Source organism: Mytilus galloprovincialis, chromosome 10 (genome assembly GCF_965363235.1).
Source record: "Mytilus galloprovincialis chromosome 10, xbMytGall1.hap1.1, whole genome shotgun sequence".
Lineage (NCBI taxonomy): Eukaryota > Metazoa > Mollusca > Bivalvia > Mytilida > Mytilidae > Mytilus > Mytilus galloprovincialis.
The window spans coordinates 27595587-27616083 of NC_134847.1; the positions used below are offsets into that span (position 1 = coordinate 27595587).

Genomic DNA, 20497 nt, shown 5'->3' on the forward strand with positions numbered 1-20497 from the left:
ACATACTTTTAACAGTGAACAAATAAAAACTGTTAACATTGGAAAGATAACTTTATTTTATTGAACTTGGACACATACAAAAAGCACATGAATTTACACTGATGAAAACAATAGATGTTGGAGGACGCTCGTTCAAACATAAAAACTATGGAAAGCCGTTAGGAACAAAATTAGCTCAGTAACACTCGAATACAAGGGATTGCTCAATACATACATATTAAACATTCCGAAGACCATACCTGACAAGTAATTTGGGAAGTTTAATACAAATGTAGAGTTGCTACATGAGTCACACACTGTATTTAAGTGTTATTAAAGTAAACTACCGAGTATAGGACAGGATGCTCTCGGGTGGCTTACAGTATTATAAGAAATCGAATCAGATTTGATTTTTTTAATTTAAAATTGGTCCAATACAAATTTAGGGATTCAATCTTGCCTCCTTTTGCGGTAAATAAATTTCCATGTTTTTTATTCAATTTGGCTGTTCACACACACTCGGGCTGGTGGTATTTATCGCACCTCGTGTTAATTATGACGTTATGATTGGTTTAATACCGTTAACTGGTGAACATTTGTGGACCAATACAAGGTCAATAGTTTACAAATTTGGTTCATTAAAGCGCGTCTGCTTTTAATGGTGACGTCATCTGTCAATTTTATTGTATTTCATTGTTTTGATTTTTGCAAAACTTGGCAAGAAACGTCCGTTTATGATAATCTCGTTACACGATTAACTAGTAACCCCCTACGTATCCACAGAGTGTTAGTAAACTTATGGAATTCAATGCGACTGTCGTACAAGTGAGAGATTAAGCTATCTATTAAATAAGGTATTATTAGGTTCAACCCACCATTTTTTCCTATAAAAATGTCCTGTACCAAGTCGGGAATATGACCATTGTTATATTATAGTTCGTTTCTGTGTTTGTTACATTTTAACGTTGTGTCGTTTGTTTTCTCTTATTTTTGAGTGTGGGTCCACATTATCGTAAGACGTGTCACGGTACTTGTCTATCCCAAATTCATGTGTTTGGTTTTGATGTTATGTTTGTTGTTCTCGTGGGATTTCATCTGGTGCTTGGTCCGTTTCTATGTGTGTTGCATTTTGATGTTGTGTCGTTGTTCTCTTGTATTTAATGCGTTTCCCTCGGTTTTGGTTTGTTACCCAGATTTTGTTTTTGTCCATGGATTTATGAGTTTTGAACAGCGGTATACTACTGTTGCCTTTATTTATCAACCATTATTTTAAAAAAAATGCCTGTACCAAATCAGTTTTTAATTTGCTAGATGTGTTTGAGTTTTTAATTTTGCCATTTACTTATAGACTTTCTGCATTGAATTTTCCAAATAATATCGGTAGCTTTGTTATTTTACTTCATACATGTGCTTAAGGAATTCATCCTCTATTATCTCCCCTATTTATGTAATCCCCCGTAAGATGTAATCAGATATACATGTAGCACATTGATCGCAAGAAACGAAAATTTGAAGAGTATATAACTTAATGTGGTTAAAATGAAATGAAAACATTAACCATATATTTGAATATTTTGTTTCAGATATATGGTCCCATAGTGGTAAGTATTCATTTTGTAAGCTTTATCTGGATTACGAAGAAGAGCTATCAATTTTAGAAATGATATTAAGTAGAATTGCTCCTCATAATGATAGCACTGAGTCGATTCGTTATCTGGTGAACTATTCAATTCGATACTGGATACAAAATACTAGTACTGATATTGTTTTGATAAAAATTTGCTGTCATAAAAAAAAGAAAAAGACATAAACATGACAAAGTCAATAACTTTTGTCTAGAATTTTTATCATTCATTGTGTATAATGTCAACATCTTGATTCAGTCTGGGGTCCTTTTCTAGTCTTTATCATTGAATATATGTTATTTTTGTTGATCTAGGTCCCGGTGGTGATGATGACGAAACATTGGCTGATGTGTTATTTCGACACTTAGATAACATGGTGTATGCCGTTGTCGCAGTAGTGGCACCACAGCCACCACCACCACCACCACCAGATCCACCTAATCCACATTTCTAAAGAGATCGTAAATTGATCAGTGCCTTCATGTGCATTTTAACAAACATATTTGACATACATAATAAATGAATGACAAATACCAGTTATAGAACTCTTCAAATTGACATGCATATGCAACTAACAGTATTTGTATTATTATCTTATGGTTAAGTTGTACCATAAATTGATGCAGGTCTATCGCTAACCGGGAGCATTAAATTTCGCGTTTATTGTTTGTTGCTATCTATCATAAAGATTCTGGTTTTTTGTTTCATCAAAAGTCAAACCCATGGTTTTCGTTTTCATTGTTTTGCTTTTTTTCATGTAGGAGATTTTCATACCAACATTAACGTGCAGTTTGCTTATTGTTGAAGGTCGTATGGATGGTGATCTACAATTGCTTACATCCACGTCTTCTGGTTTCCGCGCGAAAATTGTCTCAATGTCAATTGCTCCAAATCTTTTTATTGAACTATAATTCAAATTATGTTGTTTCTGTTTCCTTAATTAACAAGTAAATATGACTTTTAAACTCGAGTCCTGAAAAGAACCGAATCACAATGACGATATAAAAATGCTGAAACTAACATTTTTTTATATATAAAGTTCAAAATATCCAACATTTTAACCTATTGATATTTTATACGAGCTTACTTTTCTTACGGTTTCTTACTACTGAACGCATGTTTATTTTGGTTAGGTATTAATAACAAAATAAAAACGATACAAGAAAAAAAATGTTTATTCAATTTAATATTTGAAAAAGTGTTGGTGTATGAAAGTGTCAAACTTGGCTTCGAATCAAAGACTGGGGGGGGGGGGGGGATTTCCTTCTCAAAAGATCTTTTTCGTCTCTCAATCAGGCTTGCTAAGACTGAGACCTTATTATTTGTAACGTGGTTTATGACGTTTTATGACAGAATGTTTTTTACTTATACTTGTAGAGGTTTTTTTTAGCAATTATTCACTTTTGTGGATGTTATTTCTATTTGTGTGGACGAAAACCCTTACACAAATCATTCAAATAGTGTTACTGGTCTGACCTATGTAATATTTTCGCAATTCGGTCACGCGAGTGATGCAATCAACCAAATTGAATTTGGCTGATGAATGTGTCAAATTAGCATTTATATATATGATAATCACCAACAACGTCTGTATATATATACGAATGTATTACAAATTATGTACATGTGAAATTATAAACTATCAGTTGTTATAGTCAAACGACTAAAAAGATTGATTAAAAAATGATTACGGTGTATTTGACGTTTTATTTTTTTGTTACAGTGATATGACATTATTTTAAAAAAAAATCACTATCGCGAACAAAAGATGAAACATATAATTTATATCCTTGGAACAATACAAAATAAGTAGTTAAAGAATGACATTCAATCAAGGACAAATATAAAAATAAGGAGATGAGGTATGATTGACAATGAGACAACTAATTCACAAATGTTCACATGTCAATGTAAGCAATTGTAGGTAACCATACGTCATTAAACAATGACAAAACCCCAAGCCCTATAGTTGGCTTTAAAAAAAAATTGACATAAAATACCTAGTTTACTGTTACAACCCCCCCTTTATGGTATAACAGTACAGCATAAGAACAACCTATACACTTAAGTTGAAAAGAGCGTATCTAATTTGATCGGACAAAAAAACAGACCAGAAATGGCAGCATAAATATACATCTTGTGATGAAAATAAACTGATCTGATGAGGTCTAATGAAGAAGCTTTTATTGTGCTGCTAGTGGTACCCGTTTATGATTTCAATATATAAAAAAAGGATCAGGCGTAGAAGATATTGTGTATAGTTACATGATTTATGTGTCTATTGGTAGATAGCATACATAAAAATTTATATTAATCGAAGACTCTTATAGATCGTTTTGTTAGGAACATGTTGAGCCATGCAATCTAGTATTGGACCATCAATACCATAACTTTCGAGTTTGGCTAACAGCCCTTTGTGCGGGACCGGTTCGAAGGCTTTAGAGCAATCTAGTATTGTATATCTGTCTGCAGGCCTTTGTCATGAAGTTTATGTTAGATGAATGCGGATCCCAATAGATCAAGGAATTGTTGCATGTACAGTCGGTATTGCCAATGTTATTTCAACTGATCGGGCGGAGCTAACGTTTTAATTTGCATAAAGACAGTCTATTTGAAGATGTCCGGTTTCATAAGAATAATGACCGTTATAATTATAATTGATTTCTAATTACTATCAGTGTCACCAAACGTATATACAAATGAACTGGGTGAATGATATAGGACGAATAACTGGACTCTTCATTCATGAATTTATCCTTTCGACCATCCCGAAACACCTGTATATAGATTGAGCGGTCTTAAATAAGCGAACCGGTTAAACCCCGCCCAGTCAAGTGAAATAAATCAAGTAATACCTGGCCAAAAGTATTCGTCACCTGCATTTTTTTGCTATATATTTCATATAAAAACACACCTTTTCAAAATAATATTTTGAATGCATTTATTGTTGGATTTTTACCAACAAGGCTTTAAAGGACGTAGAATTGTCTAAAGCATGTTTTTTTTATTTGGTCATAGTTTTGTCGTCAGGTGTTTTTGTTTTCTCTCGATGTGAACTTGAACACATACATTAAAATTTCAAGTAGTCTCAGATTTGATTGAATATATATGGCGAATTTCTGAATAGAAAATTATATTTGTGTTTATTTTGTGAAAATTATCCACAATAAAAATCGAACCAAATAAACAATTATAAACATAGGTGGATCCAGGGGGTCTTGCTAAACGGCGGAAACGGAAAACGCAACGGAAAACGCAACGGAATACGGAACGGAAACAGAAAGAATCAACATCATTTCTTTTTGGTTATTTTATCTACATAGGCATGTTTTATATAGTATTACTTATGTTAACAAGAAAAACAAACCAAACCAAACAACACAAAAAAATCTTAATATAGGCCTAAAAAAGATTCACATCGGCCTCGATTCTATAAATAGAATGTGAAGTAATAAACTTTTGTGGAAATCCTTTGCATCATTTTTTTTTTAATTGCCTTGAATCAAGATTAGTGTTGTAATGTATCTTGTTGCTTTTTTCTGCATTGGTGAGTTTTTTTGTATCTTTTCTTGTATAATGGAAAGAAAACGTAAAAGAGACCTAATAGGACAATGGTGTATTGACAAAATCCGATATGGAAAACCAGGTTACTAGACTATTTCAAGATTCAAGATTTTATTGTAAAGCAACGCTCAGACACATATATGTGTAACACGAGGTACATATATATAATGATAAACATGATTTATAAACAAAGGTGACATTAAAAAAAAAAACAAAAAAAAAACAATAAAATAAAATAAAAAAAAATAAGACAAAAAAGAAATAATTCATACAAATTACTATACACATCACAATAAGTTATTCAGTTTTCTGATTAAAGATGCCACCTGTCTATATAAATTAACATTGCAGTAAGATAACATTACAGATAATTTCTGCTTACTTGGATGCTTCGTATAATAACTAGGGATATGTTGTTCTCTAAAAATAACCAGTTGAGGAGACTTGCATATAAAAAGATAGTGAAATTCGTCTCCTACACTTTCTTTACATATGTGACATTTTCGGTCATAGAAACTTGTATATACTTTATTTTATGAAAAACAAGAATGTGTCCAAAGTACACGGATGCCCCACTCGCACTATCCTTTTCCATGTTCCATGGACCGTGAAATTGGGTAATTATCTAATTTGGCATTAAAATTAGAAAGATCATATCATAAGCAACAAGTGTACTAAGTTTCAAGTTGATTGGACTTCAGCTTCATCAAAAACTACCTTGACCAAAAACTTTAACCTGAAACTCCCACTTTCATTTTCTATGTTCAGTGGACCGTGAAATTGGGGTCAAAAGTCTAATTTGGCTTAAAAATTAGAAAGATCATCTCATAAGCAACAAGTGTACTATTTCAAGTTGATTGGACTTCAGCTTCATCAAAAACTACCTTGACCAATAACTTTAACCTGGACGGACGAACGGAACCACAGACGGACGGACGGACGGACGGACGAACGGAGCCACAGACCAGAAAACATAATGCCCCTCTACTATCGTAGGTGGGGCATAAAAATGACAAAATATCTCGCTATACAAAGCCTTTCTCACCCTTTTACCATACTCAAGGATTTGTATAGTAAATTCTTGCAATACTGAAGTATGCTGTTTGGTATTTACATAGGAAAAGCATTATATCTCCTAGAATTTAAATCAATAAATACGAATTGATGTGCAAAAAATGGCGAACAATTAGTAGCCTACATGGATATATACGATTTGCACAATGCCCTCCCCAAATTAGTCGTAGTCATGTCCTAACTTTTTCAAAATCAACGCTGCTTCAAATATCATGCCGCTTAGTTCTTCTCTGAAAATTCAATTTCTCTTAATTTTACATAGTCTGCTATGAAAGGACCCGATGACACCGATGACAATGTAAAACAATTCAAACGAGAAGTCTAATTTTATGTATTGCCTGAATCCATATTCTAATTTTGTTCTAGCACATATATTCTTAAGTTATTATGTCTTTCCATTTTGGATGTAACGGTTATATTGTAATGTTATTGAATATATGTCTTTTAGGAAGTCGCCTTATATTTTTGGTTAAACTTTGCAACGATTACCATTGGTGTATCTAATTTAAAAACTGTGTTAGACAACCCTGTCAGCCAAGTTAAATTAAAACATAGGGATAAAATGCAAGTGCTGTCTATTAAGAAACGCTATGAATAACGAAAACCTTATGTGAAAAACATGTCTTATCTGACATCGGACTCGGACTTCTTTTAAAATGAGTTTTACTGTGTGTATGCTTCATATGTGTTTCTTTATTCTACATGGGCTAGAGGTATAGGGGGGAGATGGGGGGATCTCACAAAACATGTTTAACCCCGCAGCATATCTTTGCGCCTGTCCGAAGTCAGGAACCTCTTGCCTTTGTTGGTCTTGTATTTTTTTTTTAATTTAATCTCATTTATACGTTTTGGAGTTTAGTGTGACGCCCATTTGCACTGAACTAGTACAAAATTTTATTTAGGGGCCAGCCGTGATACCACCTCCAGGTGCGGGATTTTTGGCGAAGACATTGGTGGAATTTGGATGTTATCTGCTCTTTGGTCGGGTTGTTTCCTCTTTGACATACTCCCCGTTTTCATTCTAAATTTTATAAGAATGTTCTACCTAAGGGACTTATCATTATTTACCTGGGAGGGGGGCGGGGGGGGGGGCTGGTCATTTGGAAATCAAACATATAAAATTTTCTTGATCCCCCCTAATATTTAACTTTTTTTATTTGATCCCCCCTTAAAAACATTTGAAAAAATGTGATCCCCCCTCTATTAAACCAGAAACATATATATTAGATATCATATACTGTTCTGTGATTAACTAAACATTTTAAAATAGAAAACACTTGTCATGTTATTTATTCCACGGAAATATTGCAAACATGAAAATTTTTCATTGGAATGAGTCTCAAAAATATATTTGAGGGAAAATTGCCTTGAAATAGGGCTCTTCCAAGAAATATGTGTAGGTAGCGTAAGCCATAACCTATGCTTTGGGACGCTTTTTCTTACGTTTTTTCACTAATTTCCCATACTGGGCTAAAAAAGAACACTTGTTCGTCAGTTTTGGATAAAATAAATACAGTAAAAAGTATATGTTTTTAAAAACAGTAACAACACTTTATTAAGTCAAAGGGATCTATTATATATATACCCATTTCTTAAACGCTTCGTAAACTTAAGTTTACTTATGGCCTTATATTGAAAGTTCAATGAAATTGGTAGACTTATATATGGATAGTTCATTCAGCTTGAACGAATCATTTACTCATTTATTGTCACATATCTCACATTTCGTCTAGCATGTCTAGTGTAAGTAACCCCAAAATTTTAATTTTTTGGCCTAAAAAGTACAACTTTTGAGGGAATGGGAAGTATAACTGGACCCAAAAGGATCTTGTAATGAAAACAAAAAGGTACATTAGTAGTGTTAATCGACTTGTATCAAATTCAACTGTTTGTATGCAGCTTAGATAAATATATGATCATTTATTGGTGAATTTATTAGTCAAAACTATATTCTCTCATGATGCAGTGTAATTTGGATTTCTTTGGAAGAAATTATACACAAATTGTAGATTTTTTTTTAATTCATACTTATTTTCTCTTAAACTAATACGCTTAGTTAGTGAGTATGATACAACATGGCAGTTTTACTTCAAATAACCAGTCAAATATATAATCAAATGGGCTTTAATCAATTCGACCAAGAAAGAATTGGCAGCTTTAAAAAAAACCTCGTTACTTTAAATTTTCGTTCACAACGGAAGCAGTTTAGGTGGGGAAGAATGTATACAATAAAAAATCATGCCAAACTCTTATGCGCTTGAAAAGTAAGATGAAAATCAAAATCAAGCCGAATCAAACTCTTATGAAGCTCTTGAAATGCAAGGGACAGGAGATGAGTCTGACGTGTTTGACTTTATAACTGTTAAGCTTTTACAGGTACTGAGGGTTATATTGATGTGTGATCAGTGAACTAATTTAATCAATTACATATACCATGTATACAGGACACAAATTATTATAATATATGGTATAATGAAATAAATTTGATCAATGATGGTAAAAAAATATTATTATTTGATTGTTGTAATGTTCTTCTTAACATTTTGTCCCTTGAAGAATGCAAACTACTTACTTCCATGTGCAAAAAAAAATGATCCCCCCTCTTTGAATTTATAAAAAAAATTGAACCCCTCTTTTCCACTTACAGAAAAAAACTTGATCCCCCCTGCATTTTGATCTATTCAATTTCATAGTTCTTTATTTTCCCCATTAAACTCCGTCCAATAATATAAAAGTTTCTTTCCGTTTCCGTTTCCGTTTCCGTTTCCGCCGTTTAGCAACACTTGGATCCAGGATAGGTGGGAAAAAATGATCCCAAAATATTTTTTGAAAAAAATAATTTTATATACAATATATAGCGAAAAATCTCAAGTGATGAATACTTAATATGGCCACACTGTAGATCTAAACTCTAAAACAAACTTGTTTCAAACATTTACTTGGACTCAATTTCTAACTCGAACTCGAACACACTTTTTTTTTCAGGGGAGGTTAGCACATTTCCCGCCAACCATCTGTTTCACATCTGCTGCAGATAATATTTTGACACCATGGCTGCATTTTGGTTTATGCATATGATGCATGTAAATAGAAAACAACATTTGTTGAAGATAGAGTATGCCCGATCAAGTAGATCGCAGTGTAAATGGTTATTGGGTTGTGATAAAATAGCTGAAGGTACTTTTTATAACTTTGAAAGATTATATATAGCAGTTCTCTAAATATCATGTCTTGAGAGACGTTTCGACTTTCGGTCACACAACCAGTTTGACCACAGACACATGTCGTTTCGGCCAACCCACAGAAACAGTTGGGTCATATTCGATTCTTCTTATAAAAAAATACAGACCAGGCGTGGATAGTCCCATACAGTCATTTATATATATAAAAAAAGAGGGGGGTATTAACCCAGGAGAAAGGGGGTTCAACTATTCAAGTGCATAATATTGATTGTCCAAAAAAAAAAGTGGGATTGCAACCTCCACCTTCTTTCAAGAGCCTATATGATATAAACCTATTGATTAATTGGCCTTTCAAAGTTTCAGTGGCGGATCCAGAACTTTTTATGAGGGTGGCGTGGGCACTCCAGTCATGTTTCAGGGATTCCCTACATAAGCATCAAAATTTTTCCTCCCTGGAACTGCCTATACCTTTGGCTCAACAACTAGAAATCTCAAGAAAACCCTCGTCATTTAATAACATGATTAATACCAGGATATTCATTACTTTAAACAGTTACAGTCCTGTAGTCGCCGTCACATAAAATTGGGACCATGTTATTGGTTGAAAATTTTTAAACCAACAACCTCATTAACTGTAACTGTGAGAGTGAAAATAATTCAATGAACACTATATACTGTAAATTAAAGTTGGCCCTTTCACAGTAATTTTAGCCATATAAAATATGGGGTGCAGATTTTAATAATCAATGGAGGTGCAAATGGTTGAAAAAAATATGTAAAAACGAATTTTGAAAAAAATCATAACATACAAATTATTTTATTTACTAATCACAGTGCCCATACTAGGGCAGAATAATTACAGTTTAATTTGTATGACTACAAGACATTTGACATAAGACTTAACATGATTTGAATCATTGAGTTTATTAAATCATTGAGCATATCTATACTATTAAACGAGAAGACCTCATTTTGTGTGTCGCTTCTCTTCCTTCCACGATAAATTAATCATCATGCATCTGTGTTCTATAGGTAACATGCATTTGTCATCCATTCTTATGATTATTCAGATTGAGATAGATATATATTTGGAGAAAAACGACAAAAAAGGAGTCCGTATATTGATTCCGATATCCGACTGACTTTTAGTCATATTTAGACTTCCGGTTTGAAACATGCACAAGTACAACCAATCGTATGATAGATAACAAAAATGAAAAATAAATAAGCCAATCAGAGCATTCTCCATATCATGGTGTTAAGATCGCAAGAACCACAACTATATTTTATACCTCCTTAGACAGGACAATTATTTTTCGCGTTTATCTACACGTAAACTACGATTATACGGCTTTAATATATAGACTCTCTGTATTCTGTCTACTGTTTTCTTTGAAATGTTTACTATTTAAAAGGGGTCATACCAGTTGCATATAATTGAAATAAGTAAAACATGTGGAAAAAAGAATGTGTCCGTAGTACACGGATGCCACATCGGCACTATATTTACTGATTTTCAAGTTAATTGGACTTCAACTTCATCAAAGACTACCTCGACCAAAAACTTTAACCTGAAGCGGGACAGACGGATGGACGAACGAACGAACGGAAGCACAGACTAGAAAACATAATGCCCATAAATGGGCCATACAAATTTATTTTTGAAAGTTAAAGTAGAAATTTGGCAAAAATGAAAGCAGTGATTTGGCTAAAACGAAAGTAGGGTAGAGATTAGAGGGAGGTAAGACCTTTTTTGGGACGTCAGGATTGATTTTTTTAAGCTCGGGATTTGGGGATTGATCCTTATGGGATTTCGGGATATGAATTTCTTCAAATTCTGCATCTCGGGTTTCATGTTTTTAAGCCCGGGATTTTTGGATCAGGACCCATCCGACCACCCCTCAAATTAGCCTTAGTCGGTCTTAATTATTTATACAAGATTCATATCCTACCATTGGCATGCTAATAAGGCTCTCAAAAGAAGATGGATTGTCCTAGAAGCATATTTTATTAGACTAACATTATGGTCTATATATAAGTAGTTACATTTATTTCATGTTTGACAATGTTTGAAGCAGTGCAAATTTTAAATTTAATTTGACTTTTACCAAAAGATGCATTGTAGCAAAGGAGAAGAATAAGGCCTAAATTAATATATTGTTTGTTTCCCCAATCCCGATCCTGCCTAGCCAGGTGTGGGTAGGTAGGTAGGGTAATAATTGTATTTTTCCAAAAAGCTGAAACATAATCGGACGATCCGGCAAGCCTGAAAATCAGAAATGAATAAGATAATATTTGACTTAGATTTGACAATAAAATTTTATGAGTAGCACTATTTTTGCAGGGTCAGTCGGGATTGGGGAAACAAACAATATTTTATTTTAGGCCTAATTGTGGTCTGAGGCCAGAAACAAGAAATTAATTGAATTTACCAGAAAGGAAACAAATATCAGACTTGGGAAAAAGGGAGAGGGCTTTTGATACCTTTTATGAAATTCTCCATACATAATATCTTTTACAAAAAATCATCCTACAACAGTTCACAAGCTGTATATGCCCGCGATTTCGCGGGTGTGTTCTAATATACATTTAAAAGGGAAAAGAACTGTATTCAAAACTGGTGAATAAAACTCTGCAATATGGATATATTCCACCTGGAACACAAATTTTTTATATAATAATAGAAATATAATAAAGGCTCGTGAAAGTTAAAGGGGGAAATGTCTAAGGATGCACACCTCTGAGGTGGGATTTAACTTTTATCTTTACCTGATTTTTGGGTTAATATGACTAAAAAATGATTGGTGAAGAAAAAATCATGTGTTGGTGCACTTCTTTTTTGCTGTCTCCGGTTAACTTTTACAAAAATCTTTTTCTGTAGGTTCAGTATTTTTGTGATTTTACTTTTTAATATCTGAATCTGATGGCCCAAATTTAACCAAACTTTGCCACAATTATCAATAGGGTATCTAGTTAATATAGTGTGTCCAGTGACCCCGCCTGCCAACCAACATGGCTAAAAATAGAACACAGGCCTAATGGGTAAAATGCAGTGTTTGGCTTATATCTCTGAAACTATAGCAATTCTGTCAAAGGGATAAAAATTTTCTGACATTAGGTTAAGATCTGTCCGCCCTGAAATTTTAAGACGAATCCAACAACCAATTGTTGGGTTGCCAGTGATATTGTTGTCTTCTTTCAAAACTACCTCTACCATTTTTTATTGGGAAAAATGCATATTTTTTATTGAAATTGGGAAATTTGTATATTTTATTCTAAACACATTTCCTATTCTTTGCTGACCTTTGCTGTCTTTTTTTGCACTGTTGTTTCATGTATATTTTGGTTGTCAGACATTTTCAACCTGAAAGTTACTTTTCCGAGAGGGGAAAGAAACAGAAGCAATGATGATACTTAATGCATTGAAAACCACACGTGTTACAAACACCATGATGATTCTGATCTGAAAACCGGATCTCAAAAGTGCTTTCTAATATCAAAATAATAACATGAATACGATATTTACAAACATTACTACCAATGCTATCACTGTTTGGGGAAAATGTAAAACTTTTTAGGAGGAATTTAAAGACCTTTTCTTTTAGTAATTGGGAATTTTCTCTAGGGGTAAAAGCCGAATTTCGGCTGTAATTTGTGGCAAACAATATCACTGGTTGCTGCCCCTGAATTGGTAATTTTAAGGAAATTTTGCAGTTTTTGGTTATCTTGAATATTATTATAGATAGAAATAAACTGTAAACAGCAATAATGTTAGGCAAAGTAAGATCTACAAATAAGTAGGCATCCCCAAAATTATCAGATTTAGATTTATCTGCCCTGAAATTTTCAGACGAATCTAAAATCTGTTGTGGTTGCTCCCCCTGAGTTAGTAATTTTTTTTGAAATTTTCATACTTATCTGCCAACCTTTCAAAATGTCCATGGTGGTTTTACGGGCAAGGTGGCTGTCATAGTCCAAAAAAAAACTTCAATAGGGCCTTCAAATACATTTTAATGTTTTTTTTTTACTTCTTCATACTATTACAAGCCTAATGCCATTGTAAATTAATTGTTTTGTTTAAAATTGTGGACAAAATTGCTCTTTAAAAATTTCAATTTGGGAGCCTCCATGGGGGAAATCCCCTGCAAATAGTGACAGTTGGCAGGTATGAATTTTGCATTTTTTTTTATTATCTAATACTTATAGTTATGATTTTAACCTTATTTTACACAGTTTCCAAAGCATCAGTAAATTCAGGTGTGCCACACAGGCTCTTAAAAACCTCAACTTTTCAATTATTACCCATTTTGATCTATAAACATGAAAAAAATTCTCAGTTTCACATTTATACTTTTTTTCATACTTTCACTTGAACATGTTGAAAGATGAAGTGGACGAATCTGAATAAATCAAACTAAAATAACTTTAGTTGATATTACAAATTTTTCTTTTCCTAGGTGACCTTAGAATTGGTGTAGTTCATGATACTTGGCCTTGGACCCAATGGTTCCATTTTGACTGTTTTTGGGGAGATGACTTTGAAGAATTTTACAAGAATAATAGAGGTAATGTGATAGGTGTTGATATTGAGGATTTAATGGATGGCTACAGGTCTATAAGCGAGGATGATCAGCAAAAGGCAAATGAATCTCTTAAAGAATGGATTGATATTTGTAAAGCTTTTTACGGTGGGGATGAGGATGAGGATGAAGACGATGGCAATTCAGTTGCGACAGATGTTGAAAATCAGGCTGAAACATCGGGAAATAACGGGAATGGGAATAACAAAAACAAAGAAAATGTATCAAACAATCAAAATGGGAATAAAACACCAGGAAATGACAATAATGGGAATGTCATAAACAAAGAAAATTTGCCTAACAACCAAAATGGGAATAAAACACCAGGAAATGACAATAATGGGAATGTCAAGAATAAAGAAAATATGCCAAAGGTCCAAAACGGGAATAAAACTTCTGGGAAGGATGAAAAGAAAGTGTTGATCACCAAAAGAGTTGCTGAAACTTCAACTGTAAATCAAGGGTTGAAAAGAGCAATTGATCCTGTGCCAAAAGTACCTGAAAAGAAAATTAGGATGCTGAATTCATTTGTTGGATTTCTTTAGATATCTATAGATGTAAGATTTGACCTGATCTAAAAATGTTAAAATTTATTTAGTTAATACTTTTTGTGTGTATTATTGACAATGTTGTTCATGTACTAATTCATTTATTTGACCTGACTGGACATGGTTTTCAACAGCTATATAAATGATTATCTTGTGTTTATATTGTCACAATACTTATATATTTAGCTGCAATGAATATATTGATCACCAGTTAAATCATGGAAAACTGAATTGATACTATATATTTTCCAAGTGTAAGGAGACAAGGATTCTAGAGGTTTAGCCATGTGACTTTTCATGACTCAGTTATTCCATGATTTTTTTTATCTATTGATACTAAGGATTTGTATTGTAATATATATATAATCCTTTCTAATACATTTGATACATGTATCAATCAGAAAGCTGTGCATATACCATTATACCATTGGTATACATGTTTTGTATTTATGTTATTAGAATAATTTTCTATTGAAAAAAAAAATAATCAATAAGAAGAATTTTTTAAGTTAATTTTTGATTCTGAATATTTGTTAAAGCATTTCCTCTACAATTAATTCTTGCAGAAGAAAAGGGGAGATAATTTCAAATTTTTGTCTAGGTTTAAAAATCTTTTTAAAATGTTATTTATTTTTTACAATTCAATGAATGCTAATAAATGATTGTAGATTGATTTTCTTAACACAACATACATGTACCTTGATTAATACACCATTTGCACACTTTAACTAGCCATCTTTGTTCAGTGCTAAGCTTGTGAAAGATGAAGTTCCTGACTTCGGAAATTCAGGCAGGTCCACCAATTTTGAGTGTATTTTGGGTTTCTGATGTCCAACTTAAAAGTTTGTGGTGGTATACTTATTCTTTTTTTCAGGACGGCTGGAATAAGTTTCACAAAAGATTTGCAACTAAAATTGGTCAGTATAGCAGTGAGTCTTACTGTTACATGTTTCTAAATGCTTGGAATCAATTTCTGTTGTCACTTTTTTGTGAAACTCATTCCTGGTATTTAGTATGCAGGTTCCATTGTATATTCATATCTGAGATGGAACCATATAATTATTGTGAAAATACTCCTCATCTAATTTATACATACATATATGAAATAAATTGATGGCAAAAAATTTCTGCAAATACTCGCTGAAACACCAGATTTTCAGTCTACATGTTCCTAAGTAATGACCAATAATTTGTAGGATATGCATAAAGGTGGTACTAAACACCTTTACTAGAATTAATTGGGCTCATTTAATTTTCATTTAATTGTCATAAAATATTTACCTTGACCCTTAGACAAAAATGTTTAAATTTCTAAAAATTTGAACCACAAACTTTATTGGAAAAAAATCATTGAATATATACCAATTTTACAAACATACATTTTGATCATTTTTTTGTGACAAGAGCAACTGCAGCCTAAAAGTAAATCTTGACAAGTTCAGTAAAATTGATAGTCATCTTTTCTGGATGAATTTTTCTGTTTTTATCTGATACTAGAGTAGAAATTAAGCTTAATATAAACAATAGAACATGATTTAACATGCAGTTGATTTTTACAGAGTTATCTCCCTGTAGTTATGTATATCACTTGGAGTCCTTGATTATAACTTCAAAATTAGTTAATTACCAAATCCTTTGATTTAAAAAGATAAGAAAAGAAATTGATATACATGATATAAGTTGCCAAAAAATATTCAGATAATTTAAACTTTCACATTTCAAAAGAGCAGTATATTGGTTTGTAATTTTTTCCATAAAACATGTACAATAGTAATCTGATATTAGTGTGTTTTTGATTGTATCATCGGAATGAATGTTGTTTTATACTACAAAATAGACTGTTGCCACATGTTGTCACTTTCAGAGAGCACATGGCGTTTGAAAGATAATATTTTCAGGTACAATGTTATCTGTTGCATTTATGAAATATATATTACATGATTACATCAGGAATGTAATCAAAAAATGAATTAAAAAGCTTATATATTTATGCAAGGAAATAAGTATTCAGTAACTGTATCAATTTTTCAGTTTCCTAGTTGTAATTTTTTTAGTTGTTCAAGTTTCAATGTAAAAAAGTATTATAAATTTTTATGATATGGTATATTTGTTTGTTTTTTTATGCCCCTTCTTTAAAAAAGTGAGGGTATACAATTTTACCTCTGTTTGTCCCTCCTGTTCGCTCAGCCAATCCCATGAATATTTTTCATCCCATTTACAGGTATATAACAAGAATTTTGTTTCAGGGTTTATACGAGTCAGGCTCAGCTTTACTGTGTGATGCATGATTAGATTCATCACTCAACAAATTAATGTTTACTTTATGCTTTTAGCAGGAAGGGGTATCATATTTGATTAGTGGCTCACAGATTCACTTGTTTTTCTTACACTTTGGTGGTATGAATCCCTGGTCATTGACCCAATGAGACTACTATCCAACAAAGTTCAAATGAAGTAGATGTAAACATTTATAGGCAATTATACCTTTTACAAGGAGAATAAGTCATACCCTTTAGTCTGCTATGATGGGCACTGACATGAAATTTAATATATAAACTAAGAAAATTGAGAAAAACTAACAGCCTACTTTATAACACATGGAATATGACAAACATAAACCAAGGACAACCACTGAATTATAGGCTCCTGACTTGGGACAGGCGCATACATAAAGTAGAGAGGTATTATAGGCTCCTGACTTGGGACAGGCACATACATAAAGTAGAGAGGTATTATAGGCTCCTGACTTGGGACAGGCACATACATAAAATAGAGAGGTTAGATTAGTTTGCTAGTGACAAACCCTTGACAGCTTACCTGGTATAGTGGTTCAACAGTACAATATATAAGAACAAATATAAAAAAAATCAGTTGAAAAGGGCTTAACTTGACAAATCGATACAAAGCAGAAAACCACACAATTACAGGCTCCTGATTTGGGATACGTGACAGAATGTGGCAGGGTTAAACATTACTGTCTGCCTCGAACCTTTCCACTAACCATGGAAAGTATTTACAGTACAGCATTATAAAACAAACTCAAAATATGATTTGGAAATGGATCGGCTCATGAGCTGGACACAAAGTATAAACAATTTTTTTTGTTTAATTGTGAAGTTTCAGAAAGAACAGGTCTGTTTGGTCTCTTGCCATCACAAGATGCCCATTGTCATTAATCATATAATCTTCTCCGAGACTACTTGCCCAAATATTTTCAATATTCCTGAGGAAACTCGTTTTGCTGAAAACAATTTCTATTACATTTTAAGTAAAATTGGACAATAGATATGAGAGGATGTAGTATGAGTGCCAATGAGACAACTCTCCGTCAAAGTCACAATTTGTAAAAGTAAACCATTATAGGTCAAAGTACTGTCTTCAACACAGAGCATTTGATCACACAGAGCTGCAAGCTATAAACGGCCCCATTTTGCCCCTGATATTGTCTGTTCATTGTCTTGATAACTTTTATCGATAGAATAAAACTGCATAGTTTTTAGAACATTGATACCAGTCAAGATTTCCAACTTGTCAATTGACCCCTTCTAGGAGTAATGGACCTTGAATGACTTGTTTTGCAATAACTATGAAGGAGAAAAACTAATTCGCACAATAAGATCTCTAGATAAGTCATCATGACCGAATTGATCCCTTATAGGAATTGTCTTTTCTTTCTCTTCTCTAAAAACTGATGATTATGAGAAACCAAAGAGCAAAAATGTTCAGCACAATAAAAACTAAAAATAAGCGTATATCATCAAGTGACTCCTTATAGGCAGACATATACACATATATTTGAATATATATGTCTCTGTTATAGGAGTTATAAATGTCCTTGAAAGACAATTTTATTTACTTTTTTCTGCTTTTTTGTTAGACGTTATAAGTAAAAAAACAGAAACTGTAATGAGAACAAAAAAATGTTCGTCACAATAAGATCTACAAATAAGTTAACATGGCTACATTTGTGAATTTATGATTTATACGAAATATGTCCTGGAAATACCATATTTACCAATCTTTGCGGTTTGCAGAAACTATGATAGAAAGAAACCGAAAACAGCAAACATAACTTCATCTTCAAATTATTTAATCAACATGACAGAAATCGTCAATTTATACATGTACTGTATAGAGGTTATTGCCATTTAAAGAATTTCCTAATTATGTTTTGTTAAGTTTGTGCTCTTTAGAGAAACGGCTTACATTAGAGCGAAACTTTGATTGTATACGAACAGAATAATAGAGTATTCATGGCTGAAATAGTCAATTAAGACCTAATCGAATTATTGACCTTGAAATACATGTTAGCTATGTGCATTATTTGGTAGAGACCATAAGATATAGAGAGAAACTGTACCAATCAAAAATGTTGAACAAAATGATATCAACAAATGACAAAACTTGTAAATAATCTGCAGGAGTTATTACCTTTGAAAGATTATTTTACCCGCCGAGTTTTTGTAAGACAAATCTATCGAGAAAACCTGTAAACGCAAACACTTTTGTATATGTTCCAGACCGTATGAGTATTTGGACCGTACGCGTACGGTCTGGACCGTATGCGTACTTTTTCAAAATACGTATACGGTCGGACCGTACGCGTACGGTCTGACTAATATTAAGAAGTTGGTCAAGTTTATTAGATACAAATGTATATAACAGATCAACATAACTTATATTTCAAATTAATATAAAAAGTTCAATAGTAATTGAAATAAAAACTTAATATTTTAACTATTTAAAAAAAAACACGCTTATTTAATCTGTTAATCTCCTGTATTTAGCATGTCAGTAATTCATTAATTGCAGCCCAGTATGCTCATTGAAATTGAAGTTATCGGAAGTAAACATAATGTGGGAGGACAATTGTCATAGAATATTTAGGAACTTTACAAAAAAATGCATATGCAAAGGAACATGCATGAACCAAACATGTTAATGTAAAAAAAATATGACGTTCCTTGTGGTAGCAAGACTAGTGTCACCTTGGGCCAGAGTAACAAAATAGGATTCAGATATACAATTAAACAAATATTTAATGTCAATTGTTCGCTTAATATTCACTTCATCCATCTATTTGTAATAATAACAATTTGTATAACTAAAAATAAAGATTTTGATAAATATTTGTTTTTAACCCATATGATCTCAAAACATGTCTGGTCAGCTGGACCGTACGCGTATACTCATACGGTCCGACCGTACGCGTATGGTCGGACCGTACGAGTATACGTATACGGTCCGGACCGTACGCGTACGGTCCAAATACTCATATGGTCTGGAACATATACATAAAAAGAAGATGTGGTATGATTGCCAATGAGACAAATGTCCACAAGAGACCAAAATGACACAGACATTAACAACTATAAGTCACCGTACGGCCTTCAACAATGAGCAAAGCCCATACCGCATAGTCAGCTATACAAGGCTCATTATCAATAACTATCGCTTGAAAGAAGTTAAAGTTCCTGAAAAACGCTTGTAATAGAACTTACAAAAAGCATGGAGAGAACCTGTAAAAATCAAAAGATCGTTAGCACAATTAGACAGTTATTCAGTGCCCTTGACGGTTTGTTTGAACTTTCTATCCATATTCCAAAACTTACAGATGGGAACAGGTTTTTATTTGGTAAAAAAGAAACAGCATTTTAAAATCAGATTTACTTGTTCATTCCAATATTTGATAATTTACAAAATAAAATAAAATTATGTCGGATTAACAGAAAATAATAGACACATAAGCAATCTGTACAAACCAATGTGAATTAAAATATATACATAAGTGCATCCGAGGTGTTTGTCTGATGGCATTGCTAACACAGTTACTGGCACAGCTAAACAAGTTTCTAACACGTCTCTGTTTTGCCACGTATCAATCGAAATCGTACCCTGATAGAAAGGTACAATGTATAACTTTTTTTAACCACAATATTAAAAGT

The 20497-nt window shown here is 32.8% G+C and overlaps 1 protein-coding gene and 1 long non-coding RNA gene across 2 annotated transcripts; both read left to right on the plus strand.

Moving 5' to 3' along the window:
• Nucleotides 1-1498: 1498 nt before the first annotated feature.
• LOC143049071 (uncharacterized) lies at nt 1499-2330 on the plus strand. Its single transcript, XR_012970039.1, has 2 exons — nt 1499-1580; nt 1919-2330. It is a non-coding gene; the product is annotated as an uncharacterized LOC143049071 (long non-coding RNA).
• Nucleotides 2331-9084: 6754 nt separating this feature from the next.
• On the plus strand, nt 9085-16656 carry LOC143047309 (uncharacterized). The gene is made up of 2 exons (XM_076220349.1): nt 9085-9419; nt 13882-16656. Exons 1-2 carry the CDS (start codon nt 9293-9295, stop codon nt 14547-14549), a joined length of 795 nt encoding a protein of 264 aa, XP_076076464.1. The 5' UTR covers nt 9085-9292; the 3' UTR covers nt 14550-16656.
• Nucleotides 16657-20497: the final 3841 nt, after the last annotated feature.